Raw genomic sequence first — 14,262 nt, forward strand, 5'->3', positions numbered from 1 at the left:
CAACTCTCAGTCCTTGAAAGGACAAAAATGTTAGGCAGCAAGATGAAAGAGTGATGGGTGATGGAGGAGGAAAAAGTGGTGTACATAATAGTAACAGGATGAAGATTTTCTTAGTAGAAATCAATCTAAGGGTAAATGTAAATCTGGAGAATAAAATGATTCCAGGTATTTGCTTGAAGCTTCCTTGTGGCTAAATTGACCAAATTCTCATTCACAGGCCCTGCAAGTTGGTTATAACTGCTATGACTATGAGATACTCTTCTATTCTTACATTAATATTTTATCTACTTACCTAAATATTTACTTAATTATCCTGTTGATTCTTAGAATCTTGTGAGATTTCTAACACAGCTGGTTTGTTTACAATTTCTTCTTCTAATATCTTCTGAATATTATTTGCAGCCTACACTGCAGTCCTTCTCAAAACCATTCCACAAAGCATTACAGAGAAAAAAACCTCTGTACTTCAGCTTCCATTGTTTTTCAAGTTTATCTGTTTTTGTCCTTAAGCTACAAAACCTCTAGAATACACACTAACAACATCTTTAACCCTGAAGACTATGTTGTGTATTCTTAATCCACAGCATGATACAAAATTCAATAGATTTTGAAGCGAAGGCTGTCTTCTACCATTATTGTACAAGCACAGAAATCTTACTTACAGGGTGTTTTGGATCAGTCTCAGTTGAAAAATTGCTAGGATTGCTGTTAAAAATTTCTAGCTCCAGAGTTTCATGTGTAGGATTAAAGAGCGGTATGTGTAGACGAGTGCATCTGGAAAAAAATGCATATATGTAATGAATATTAATTACTAAGCTTCTTCCATTGCATTTTATTATTCAACACTTGTATTCTTTCTTGAAAAATGGGTACTTTTTAAAATACGAATTATGATTTATTGCATTAGCATTTTTCCATTAGTATGGACACATATTTAATAGCATTCATTACTATTATTAATAATTATTAATAACAGTAAAAAACTGGTAGCAATAACCATTCTAATACTTGGGTCATTCATAAGGGCAGAATTTGTCTCACCGTACTTCAGTTGTCAGGAAGTTAGCTGAAGTTAGTTGGTTAAAGGAACTGTTTAGCTCCCTCAGTACTCAACAAGGTGAAAAACATTTTCAGGGAGAATTGGTCCTAACGTAGAACACTAAGATGTGGAATCACTTTTCATTGTCTAAGGAGGAGCATAGGCTTAATTCTTTAAACTTGAAACCTAACTTTTAGATAGGAGGATGTGGAAAAGAATCCTAGTGTCCCTGATACCACAGTGTCATATTTATTCCTAGGCTCCAATTTGCAGATGTATGTCTCACCTTTCTTTCCTTGCTTTCTGTAGATCTAACTTTGGAATAAAACATTTTAGTCAAATAGATAATTTAGAGTGCCAAGGCCAACAAAAAAATCTGGTTCCAAAAAGTAAAATAATTGTAAGTACATCTTATTATTCTGTAACTATTCATAGACTCATCATCTGCCTCAGGAAAAGCACTGGACAGAAATTAAAGGTAATCAGATAAATGACAGCTCTAACTCCTGTTTGTCGAAGCAATGGTTTACAGGAGAAGCTTGTAATTATGTAGTGCTGCCAATAGCTTTTGATTTACTGCCATTAGGCAACCATTCTTCTTGACCATCTTGTAACCCTGAGATCTCAAAACAAACATAGTGTTCCACACCTGTCTTTTAAATGGACGGTCTGCCTGCTTCCCTCCTCTTTCTTGCTCTGCAAGAACTCAGAATCTGTTTCATTTGGTACAATTATTGTGTTGCTCATTACAGCATAGTGGTAAATCATTATGTTGCATATGTAGATTATGTATTTTAAGGAGTATTGTGGCTGTCCCAGAACAAAGACTGAAGTACGTTGATTGTCTAAATGTTATGATTTAATCATCTGGCACTCTATTTTACAGACTGTCCTTCTTAATTTGCTAATCAAAGAATAAACAAACACAAGATATCTTCAATAGGGAGCACAATTTTGAAAAGAATTCATAAAACTCCTAAAAGTTCCTCTATTCTGATCAAAATAATATATTATTTGCCTTTAACAAAGTTATATGACCATAAATCACATGCTTCTTATAACACCAAGGGACACAGGAAAGAGATTCAAGGTGAATCAGTGAAAATAATAAATAAGAAAAGTTTGAAAAATGAGATACATATATTGGTTTTGCTGTAATTTATCTACCTAATGGATATTCCTTCTAGTCAAAGCTATGGCAGGTCAGCTGCCAGGTTGCTCCACATATTTATCCTCTGGAAAAAATTAGTCAGTTAATCATAGTTAAACCAGCAAGGAAAAAGAAAATATAAAATGTAACGTTCAGAAGAGAAGGTATTTCAGTCAAGCTTTACAACTGTAACTTCAGGCCTTAAAACTTGCATGCAAGTGGGCTCCTTCCAACACATGCAGTGATACAAATCAACAGCAGCCAAGTGGCAGATTTGGTTTTGGCTAATGCTGTTGAACCACTGTGTCACTGAGGTTTCAACAGCAGAGAGTAGAGAAATACCAGGAAGCTTTCACACAAGAACATCAGATTTGCTTGATAATTCCCATTCTTCACATTTACCTTCTCTAGTGTTTACTTTTTTTCTGGTCTCTTTCATCATAATACTTTGTTGAAGGAAAAACTGTGTTGGAATATCTGAAATTTCAGTAAGCAATTATTTTACTGTTAAGAGGTTCTTCAAGGGACCAAAATCCATTAAGAACCTCTGCCACCCCACACAGACTGACTACTGTGGTTACGCTAGGAAAAGTTGTTGTATATGACAGTAAATTCAAGACCACTGTGAACATCATTCAACTGACTCATCCTGAACAACTCTAGTGTGGAGCCCATAGCAGGAGGGACAAATGAAGATGGAGAATATCAAGGAGAAGGTTTCCTTGCTTAGAGGCAAATGCTAAAGGATGTGTTAAATATACCTTAACAGAAACAAAAAGCATATCTGACTGTGATAAACCCAGAATGTTACGGTATCTGAAGAAGGATTAAAAGATAAAGTGTTAGAATTTGTTCTTTTCTCTTTCAACAGCTGGTTAGAAATTGTTTCTAAGTGTATCAATGGGTTCTTGGCTTCTAATCCAGTTCCAAGTGATGTTTCAAGAACACAAATCCTTATATTTTTCAGACTGATAGCAAAAAGAAACGTGGTGAGCTCATAATGAAAAACATAATTCTTAGAAGGATATCACATATGATAAATGCTTCTTCTGTAGTCAAGGAAAAGGTGATCAGATGGAAGTTAATCTCTTAAAGAGCTGCAAAGCTTCACCAACCAGAAATGCTTCAAACATTTTATGACATTTACAGTCCACGTCTCTGGGAACATAGCGAGGAACTACACCCAGTCAAAACAAATAGATATCTTTGTTAAACAGACAACACATAAATCATAGAATCATAGAATCATTAAAGTTGAAAAACACCTCTAAGATCATGAAGTCATCAAACCACACCACAATGTCTACTAAACCATATTCCAAAGTGCCACATCTACAAGTTTTTTGAACACCTTCGGGGATGGGGACTCCACCACCTCCCTGGGGAGCCTGTTCCAATGCCTGACCACTCTTTCAGTTAAGAATTTTTTCCTAATATCTAATCTAAACCTCCCCTGATGCAACTTGAGGCCATTGCCTCTTGTCCTATTGCTGGTTACCTGGGAGAAGAGACCAAGACCTGCCTCACTACAACCTGCTTTCAGGTAGTCGTAGACAGCAATAAGGTCCCCCCTCAGCCTCCTCTTCTCCAGACTAAACAGCCCCAGTTCCTTCAGCCTCATAAGACTTGTTCTCTACACCCCTCACCAGCCTCGCTGCCCTTCTCTGGACACACTCCAGTACCTCAGTGTCCTTCTTGTAGTGAGGGGCCCAAAACTGAACATAGTACTCCAGGTGCAGCCTCACCAGTGCCAAGTACAGGGAGACGATCACCTCCCTACTCCTGCTGATACCAGCCAGGATGCCTCTGGCCTTCTTGGCCACCTGGGCACACTGCAGGCTCATGTTTAGCCGGCTGTCAACCAACACCCACAGGTCCTTTTCCGCCAGGCAGCTTTCCAGACACTTTTCCCCAAGCCTGTAGAGTTGCATAGGGTAAATGGCTACTGTATTGCCTTTCCATATTCAGCATGGATTAATGCAGCCAATTTATTCGGACTATCTCGTCTTTTCAGCAGTTAGAGCAATTCTCAGTAATTTAACTGTAATATTAATGCCATCATTGATTGCCATTGTCCAAAATTTTGCTCTTCAAGAAGAGGACATTATGCTGATGACATAACAGAAATAAATTTCTGGAAAAAAGAGAGTGTTGAAGGAAATAACTGAACAAAAAGCAGGAGACTTTATGAAGGCAAGAATATGGCAGAGACAGAAAAGGAAGAAGTTTGTCAGTTTTGTTATACTGTGTTATTTATATATATACATAAAGATATACGAAAGAGACTACTGTTAATTTCCTGTCATAGATTGTTGTTGTTGCTGCTGTTGCTAATAGTTAAACTAACTAGTATGTATTTGTTCTTCCTGTTCTTCCACCACTATCTGCCCAGGGCAGATGTGGATGAGTTAATTTACACACATATAGGAATTACAACATGCAGCTACTTGCAAAGTGAAATCTCCTTTAAAAAATAAACCAATGAATTTGAGATTATATTTTTGACAGGCAAGTGTTGTAGTTAATGGGGCTAATCCTTTCCAAAGTATATTTTATTTGCATTAGGAAAATATGACTTGCCGTTCTCATCCAGACCACTTTTGCATATAGTTCACAGGTAGTGCATGCTAGAGAAAATTATAAATGCCAGATATGAATGAAAAGGCTCTCAGTTATTTCTAACTCCTAATAGTGTCAGCCTACATTGTAGAGTAAAACTACGTTTAGTCCAGTCAGCACTGAATTGTAAAGTAAAAATCGTGAAACAGACAGCCCTACTGATTTTCTTAGAAAAACAGAGCAACATAGGCATTGTCAGTTAACTCTGGTCTATGCATAATATAGGAACAGCAGAATATATTCACTCACAAAAATTTGATCAGGTAAAATTTCATGTTGTGCTCTCTAACAACATCTTTTGCTCAATCTGTAATGTATATTAATTATACACTTAGTCAAAGATACGATATACAGAAGTGGAATATAGCATTCAGAAGAGCAGTGTGTCCACAGAACCTACTACTAAGCAGAGCTAACAGGTGGAAGAGAACTACTGAAATTCTGGCACTCTTGAAAGTCTTCTCCTAAAAGTCTTGATTTCTGTCTTGAAAGTCAGAACTGAAAATTACACTCTCAAAACGCAATACGAAATTTTGTTGAAGGAGGACATGAATTGTGTTCATTTCTCTGTCTGCTCCAAGTAGCCCATTTTCTTAACACTTGCAGTGTTTCAACCATGTCTTGCCCCAGGATCTGCAGGACAGAAGTGGTACTACTTTGCTATTTCCTGAGAGCTTAAAAGAAATTCATAACTGGTACACAAGCACTTGTAAAGCATGACTGTCAGAGATATTCCTAGTTCAGAAAGAGAAAAGAAATAGAAAATAAAACAAACCTACAGAACTCCGTATTATAGATCTTTAAGATTACATTCTGCAGGATTTTCAGAGTGATATCTGTACATAAAGACTTCAGAGGGAGTCTACATCTAGGCTACAATAACATTTAAACTGCTTTTCTGCAAGAAGAATTTCACCTATCTACGTATATGCCTACGAAAATTATCTGAAAACTACTACAGTACACATAGAGCACTATTCTGTTTTTTTGATGTAAACTCTTCATATGTTTTCTGTGAGACTTCAAACCAGTGACCAAGTTCCACACGATGAATTACATACTTACTTGCCAAGCTCACATTCTATTTCAGGTAGACTAGTTGGCAGTGGTTTCTCTACAATCAACTTCAGTGCATACCAAAACTCTCCAACCATATCTGACAGGAATATGACACTAAAAACAGATAGAAAAGCTTAATACGGCACAGCTTTTCTGCAGACAATTAAAAATGTACAGATTAAAATTCAGAAAAAACCTAATGAGTTCAACATAGTGAGTTCTTTAATTAGCTCCCAGCTTTCCCGTGACACTTGTTGTTGGTAGCTGAAATCAGCTACCAAAACTAATAACATTTACAGTTACTGATGCAACAAAATCTCTTCTTCATCTTTCTTAACTTCTTAGCATAAACAGTTGTTTGTTGGGGTATTTTTGTTTGTTTATTTTTTCAAAAATACAACTCAAAAGCATTTCAACTGTTGACTTACAAGACTAAGCTTTAATTTCATTTCAATGTCACAGTATTTTCTTTCTAGCAGTTTTGAAGTCAAAGGACAAAGAAATTGAAATAATATCCACTGATTTTAAAAAGGAAAACCTTTTCAAATCTAGTGATGAAAGCTGAGGAATAGATATAGACACATTTATAGGAGCATGAAAAATAGATACTCTTCAAAGGAATATTCAATATACTGTTTTGATATACAATCAAATGTTGTCATGACTGAAAATTGCTTGCTGCTAGGTGAGATATGTACTACACCATATTTCTGTGACAGGCATTCTAACACACTGCTTTTCTGTTGCAGATTTCTTTTTCTATTTCTTGCTTTTCTGAGCAGCAGAGTAATAACAACATTAAACCAAAGCACTGTAAGCATATAAAACTTAACATGAAATGCACTGTGCAAACCCATGACCCAAAAAGGGCCAGTTCTTGTTCTAAATGATAGATAACTATGTCTGTTCCATGACTTTATGGTTCCAGACTATCCCCTGTGCCAACAGAGATTTTAAAGTAAGCATAAAACAGCTTAGGAAAGAATCATCCATTTGAAAAGGTACACCTGCCACAAACACTTTTTTAATACTTCTTTCCAGCTGCTACCATAGCAAAGGAAACAGAGCATAGCTTCAGAAAAAAAGTTAACAGTGTGGATGTAATGTGGAAGTACCTCCGTCCAGCTGTAACTGTAGTCCTTGGGAGCTACTGCAATTTAAAGCAGCTATTAAACAGCTTTCTGGTACAGTACTGCATAATTGTATTGAATATGTACAGGCGTACTTTATGTCATCTTTGCATATATTCCTCTAAGTCCCAGCCTACAAATCAGCTAAGCCCAAAGTTTTTCCAGTTAAAGCAAATATTTATTTTATTATTTGGAAATTCTGCATTTATATAGTGCGTAATACCAAAAGTATTATCTGGTATGAAAAAATGAAGTCTATTGTCATTCGCAGCTTCAGAATGCATAATTTCTACAAATTTCCAAAGAAAAATATTTACCAGAGTGATAATAGTACTCATTTTTATAAAACAATATTGCTTAAAAGCTGTATTGTAAAATGATATCCGCCTTTATGCTGGTTTTTGGAAAAATCAATACAAGCAAATTGAACAAAACTTTTAAATACATGGATTTCAGCTTTGTAAATATTGGGTCTTCAAACACAGGTCATCTGTCTCTGTCCTCTTCATAAGCCACCATCTAACCCTCCTCTCCATCCCCATGTTTTTGCCAGTCACTTGGTATCATTGAAAAACAGGGAAATGTTTTTCAATTAGCCCTTCCACTAAATAATGCTTTGCTAACCAAATCACAGGAAAATAAGCTTTGTAATTCTGCACTCTTCAGTTACTTGCTGAACTACTTTAGCTGAAACTCAGACCAAGAGGTCATCCGTCTTTGTATTGCTAATTATCATACCTGCATGGTTTCGCTGGGATTTCCAACGCAATGAAAAATTTGTAATATAAAACCTCTCCATATTCATTTAGCAGATCATTGTTAATTAATGGAAGATTATGAAGCTAAATGGATTTATGTGAAGACTGCTAAATGGTTCTTCACGTGGTTTGAGTTACGTTGTTATAGTTTCATTCCTTTTCAGAAGAAAAATGATATCCCTTTATTCCCTTTAAGAACCTTCGAAATTTACAAGACTAACAATTCATGTGAAGTTTTCAGAGGGGATTTCTAATATTAAGTAAATTTCTAAAATAATGTTAATTGAATTCTAGTGAACTAGAATAACCAGGGGTTATTCTACTGCCTGTCAGCCAGATTTTTCCACACAGAGGAAAATTGCTGTTTGGGATACAATATATTTAAAGTTGGCAAATTTTTTAATTCCATTGATTAACTTTGGGGCAGGGAGGGGGGGGGGGGGATTAGGGCAATATATACTTCTAGTGACCAAGGTTTCAATTAAAGCAATTCACTTCTTCGTACAAGAGCCACAACCACAAGTAACAAAACTCTGCAACTTACCTTCCATCTGAAGTGCCAACAACAGCTGGGGAAAACTTTAGCTGGTACAAATATGTTTGTTTCGGCCCAAGAGTTAAAGTTTTTTGTCCATAAAGTGTTGGATTCTCCAGCACCACACTCAGCTGGAGAATTTTATCTGCAGGGTTAGTGATAGGAATATGAATTCCAACAGTATCCTAGAAAAAAAACCACAAAATTAATTATGAGCCGTTACACATTAAAGATCTTTCTCAAACAAATGTAGGGTGCTTACTCATGATTTACACTTACATGAACACAGGCTGCACCTTCGTTTGATGTGTGAACTAACCCAAAAAAGAGAAGTTGCAGCAAGAGATATTTCAGCCAATCTTCAAATTGTAAACTCTTTAACTCCATTAATAAGAAAAAGCTCAAGGCTTCCTGGCCAGTCTGCATTTTAACAGGCTACTACACCTTCCAAGATATGGCTGAGGCTTGCCAAAATACACCTTGCAGGCAGATCTGCTGTAGTCCCAACCATATAAACAAACCCTCCAAGCCACCTTCCAACGGCCAAGCACAGAGATTTGAAAATGTCCACTTTGCAAGCTGGCAAACGATTTGGGCTGAATTCTGCAGGATCTGTTCTCTTAATTTTTAAGCTGCATCATAACATAATACTTGACATTAAAACACCACTACCACAATAAACATTCCCTCTCTTGTTCCTTTTTTGCCCTTTCCCCTACTAGTGGTCTCCATATCTTTCTGTTTAAAGTCTATGAACACTTTAGGCAAGGACTATCGTTTCTTCACCGTCTGGACAACACGGCTGCTGTTAAAGATGCATATTAAATTCCAGTTACTATAATAAAAAGGACCAAAACTATGGATTGATTAGATAAGTATGCATACTTTACACATGGAACACCTTTCAGATGAGCAGATATTGGACAGAGGTGACTCACAGCTGCTAAATTACATTCCTGAGCTGCTCTTGAAACACTGCTATATTTCAGCAGTGTTCCAGTGAGCTTCTTCTTTGCTGTAAGGTTAAAAATAGTGTAAATCCATCCTACTTACCCTATGTGTATAAATATCAACACACATTATGAAACAAAACACTTCAAACAGACAGGAAGGAATATGTTAATAAAGGAAGTCCATCGTCACAATTCAGAAAGCATACCTGCAGTTTAAAATATATAAGTTCTATTCATATATGTTCATCTATATAAAATAAGTAAAACCCAAACCCAAATATACGTATTTATTTCTCTGTATCTGTGTTTATCCCTATTTAGTTCCCTTTCCTTTACTTTAACCAAGTAGGTTATTTTAAAATGCAGGGGGGGTTAAACATATGGTGATTTGGTTCTCACAGCAAAATTTTGCTATATGCTTTTTTGTAAAAATTAAATAATTCAAATTGCAATATGAAAATAGAAAAAGATAAAATATCTACTAAAATTAATAATATACTAAAATCTGAACACGAAATACTTTAGAACCCCACACACAGCTGCCTCACTCTGCTTTGGGCCTGCCCATGATTTGGTAAATTTCTGTATATTTACATTTCCAGAAAATTACTACTGGAACACACATAAAACACATTTAATATTCTACATATGGCAAGATTATACCAACAATTTAAATCACTCAAGTGTCTTGCATCAGTAAGATGGTATTTAAATTTGCCATTAAATATTTTAAAGCTCAGATTAATAGTTCTTACTGGTGTAAATAACTTTCTAAATCTATATCTACCATTTTATTGGTAAAGGCTTCATCACAATTTTATAGTAAAACATCTACATGCTGTGTTGAAAAAACACTTTTACAGTAAAAAGAAAATATTTGACTGCTTATTTAGGAAAAAAGCAGCAACTATCAAACAAACCTCTGTAACCTTGTTGGCAATATAAAATCTCCTTTGTGTACATTAGCTTAATGTAAAACAGTGTTCTCTTGCCAGTACAACAGGAATGCCTAGGATTATGTATTCCCCGGAAATTTCCCTGGAATTGTTATAAACATTTCAAAGATCTGCTGCTTCATGGTAGTAAGAGCAGATGTGTACTTATCAACAGAATGTGCATAGATTGTACGTTTCTAGGCCTTAACAGATTGCTATGGAGGCATAGTACTAGGATAAATAACAAAACTCCCATGCACTTGCTAAGAGCATTATTTTTCCTGAAAATATGCTTTTATCAGAAAGAATGCAAAGGATTAACAGCATAGGCAAGTTCCAAACACCTTTACAGCCATTAATTTAGAACCACATTACAGTGTTGTGTTTTTTATAAACATTTTGACAGAGGAAAAATGTAAAAGTTGAAAAAAGAGAAGAATTAATCTCATTCCTCAAACCGCTTTTTGTATCAAGACTGTCAGCAGCTAAGATACTGTTCTGGTGCAATACGTCATGTTTGTACTCCTTAGAACCTGCTGTGATCCACTTGTTATCCAGTGCAGGTCATTTAAAGTAATATAACATTAAGTAAAATAAAATAAAATTAAATGTAAATATGAGATAACATTTAATCTCTGTGGAACTTGAAAAAAAATTGACTGCTTACACTTTATCTTACACTAATAGCGTGAGCATCAGTATAGGTGTAATACTCCGTTATCAAGGTTTTGCTTTAAAAGATGCTCACCATCATTAATTGATCTTTGTGATACTATACCTTTTTGCTGAAATATTTTCTTGACATATTTTATACCAAAGATTTTCTCACCATCCCATTCTCTACATCCTTCTTTTAGCAATTGGATCTAAAGGATTTAAGTTCATAATATATAATTTTACATTTTATGAATGTGCGCACTGCTCTGGTCTATGAACTAATCCTCCTCTAACTTTGACAAGGTAGCTCATGGGATGACAGACACATTCCAAAATTACTGTGCATAGTCATCTTTGTCTTTAAACTTCCGTAACAATCCTATTCTAACGATCATCAGGTGTCAATAAAAGCACTATCTGGCCAAAGTTTCTGAGAGACTCACTATACTTCTTAATTCTTTAGAACAACTGTTTTCGCTTAAAATCCAGTTTCATTAAGGACATGACATTCACTCTGAATTTCTTTACATTTTTTCCAGTCCATGGACCTTGAGGAGAAAGCATTTGCACTTGCTTCCAAGTTTGCCAGGCTATCACAACAAAAGCAAAATTTCAAGTCAGGTGAGTGGTAAGAATATTATTTTGATAGGCCTGGTGAGATAATGAAATTCTTCCTTTTGTAGGTCCTCGTCCAAATCATTGTTCTTCTAGACTGACAAGTAACAAGTGCCTTCTTTCTCCGTGCTGCACCTGATGACAAGCAGGAATGTTGCTTACTCAAAGACCAAACTCGCAATGGTGGCAATAGCCTTGAAAAAGTAGATCTTGGCCCTCTAACTACCATTGGCTCAAAACGATCAGAACTTTCAATGTCACCATTAGTGTGTCTATATGTCAATAGTAGGAGTTAAGTTAGGATCTCCTTTTGTATCCTCGTTATTATCCATTTCCCTTTCTTGGAACAAAAGAGGCTCAAGTGAGAGGTTCAGCAGAGCTGATGACAGAGTTTCAGAGCCATGCTGAACAGAATTCCGCCCTGTTTGTCAAATATAGTTGTAGAAATCAGAGCTGGCTCTTGAATTGCTTGATGCAAGCTGCTTCCAACATGCACCTCTCCTCACCACTGCTCCTCTCCATAGACACTTCTAATCCAGGTCCATATGTCCACACCCAGCTAGGTCCTTCTTCCATTGATCATTCAGACACATGGAAGTTCTAGCCTCCTAAGTGTTGAGGGGATTACCCTCATCACTTGTAAGTTAATGGAGCAGATCTTTGTGCAATGAACTACCCCCTCACCATGCAAGCTCGCTCTTCTTTGTTTTTTTCTTTCCCCTCTCTGTGATGTAAACTCATTGCCAAGATAACCCTCTCCTTTCTGTGTAGGGGTATGATGACAGAGAATCACAGCATTGCCATATCTTGATATGGTATTTTCCCATTTTACTTGGCATGTTTTACCTTGCATAATAGTAGCTTGCAAAAAGGCAAAAACTGTTCATCAACAGTTAAGCCATTATCACAACAGCAAATTGAACTACTTGAACTCTAGGACTAAACACCTTAAGCAAATTATATATTTGTAAACCTTGCATAGTGATTAATCCATTCTTATCACTATTACAGTATAAGAAACTAACTAGAAGAAAAAAATGTGCAGAGGACACTTAATAACAGAGGCTAATAGTGCAATGAGTTTCAGGTGTAAATTTTCATTTAAATTTATGTATAAAAATCACACTGAATTGAATTTCTTTTAGTTATGTGCATTAGTGCCTAAGTAATAATGCCCTAAAACAGAATACAGAGGTGATTAGCTCATAAGTTATTACAATAATTCTAAGCTCACTGACTAAAAAATACTACACTGTTAACCTCTTAACAGGGAGTAGACATTGTGGCAAGCAAACAAACCGGGAAAACAACGTTTTGCAACAGAAAATTGATTAAAATGTTTTTCTGAAATTGAAGGAAAGGAAGGGACTGCAAAAGCAAGTTATTCTGTGACCAAAGCTCTCTATGATGTCCTCAGCTCAACCAAAAGAAATCATTCACATTAAGAAACCCACACGAAACTGATATTACAAAAATTTGTAACACATACAGGAAAAGCTAATGCACTAAATAATATGCACATATCTGGACTTCCATGCACCCCGGGTTTGTCCATCTGTATAATGTTTCTGGTTTGATATAGATAGATAGAAGAAGCTGTAGCAAAGACTTCAGGTGAATTGTAAGAGAAATGCTATAGTAAGATAATTATAAAAAATGTACTTCACAAGGGGATACATACTGACTCAAAGTCAATTAATATCCCAAATTCCCGCAACTGGGGAAGTAATAACTATGCTTTTATGTTAAAAAATATTCCTTTGCATTTGAAAACAAGGCCGTCTCTGAGTCCATGTAGACTGAAGCTCAATAATTCTCCATCCTCCTGAGACCACAGGGAGATTTCCTTTTCAGATCCAGCAGTGTGAGATGAAGAAATTATCAATATTACAGCTACTTTTCACCAGCCTCTGTACTGAAGGTTGGCTCTTTCAGTGTTCAGCTCAGTTGCCTAAGCCACTATGTACAATAACTAGGCTTTTCAAAGCTGAATCAGGTTAGAGAGTACTACTAAAAAAATATAATAGTATGTTAATCTTTTCCTTTACCACAGCCAATCTGGAAGGAGACATCTGCCACTGCATTAATGTAACAAAGGACCAAATTCATCTCCAGAAGATTTTACAGGAAAATAATTTACATCTATTTTGTCAACAATATTTTTGGAAAGCATGACTCAGCAACTGACAGATTTCAATACAGCTCCTATTCATCATTCTTACAGGTCACCTTGCTGTGCAGATACATGTAATATATGAGGTGTCAATGATGGAAAACATAGTCTGAATCAAATCAATAGACACATTTACCGTCCTTGTTCAATTGGACTATTTTGGATGACTGACACTTCAGTAAATCCAGGCTGCAACTCTCAAAACCAGACATTTCTCTTTTTCTCAGAATGTCCTATCTCCTTCACAGTCATTCCCACAATCCGAGAACAAAATACTTCATTTCAGTATCATTCAATAAAAGCACTAGAAAGCGCAACATTTCTAAGTTAGAAATGTACTGCTGATAGTGAAGTCAAGTGGGTTATCTGTTCTTATTGCATTTTCAGAGAACCAGTTGTCTCTCATGGAAAGGTAATATGCAATAAGTCAAGCATGTCATGACACAGAGATACGTGCCCAAAATCAGCCTCAAAATAGTGACAATCACCACACATAACCAGTCCTTTCTTTCAGGGAAGTCAAGGAAACGTAAAGTTTAAGATACTTTCAGTTTCCAAATAGCTTCTGATACATCAGGTAGACAATTAGCAAAACTTGTCTTTTTCAATCATTTCTCTCAGACCTAGACTAAATCATAC

General features: G+C 36.0%; 1 protein-coding gene across 1 annotated transcript in view; it reads right to left on the reverse strand.

Moving 5' to 3' along the window:
- Window positions 1–14,262, reverse strand: part of CFAP47 (cilia and flagella associated protein 47) — a 359,445-nt gene that overhangs the window by 96,987 nt on the left and 248,196 nt on the right. The window contains exons 52-54 of the mRNA XM_075430383.1: window positions 8,300–8,475; window positions 5,874–5,981; window positions 663–774 (exon numbers count right to left, since the gene is read on the reverse strand). Coding sequence (XP_075286498.1) covers window positions 663–774; window positions 5,874–5,981; window positions 8,300–8,475 — 396 coding nt within the window. The remainder of the gene's footprint in view (window positions 1–662; window positions 775–5,873; window positions 5,982–8,299; window positions 8,476–14,262) is intronic.

The sequence above is a fragment of the Opisthocomus hoazin genome, chromosome 1 (assembly GCF_030867145.1).
Source record: "Opisthocomus hoazin isolate bOpiHoa1 chromosome 1, bOpiHoa1.hap1, whole genome shotgun sequence".
In the NCBI taxonomy this organism is placed as follows: domain Eukaryota; kingdom Metazoa; phylum Chordata; class Aves; order Opisthocomiformes; family Opisthocomidae; genus Opisthocomus; species Opisthocomus hoazin.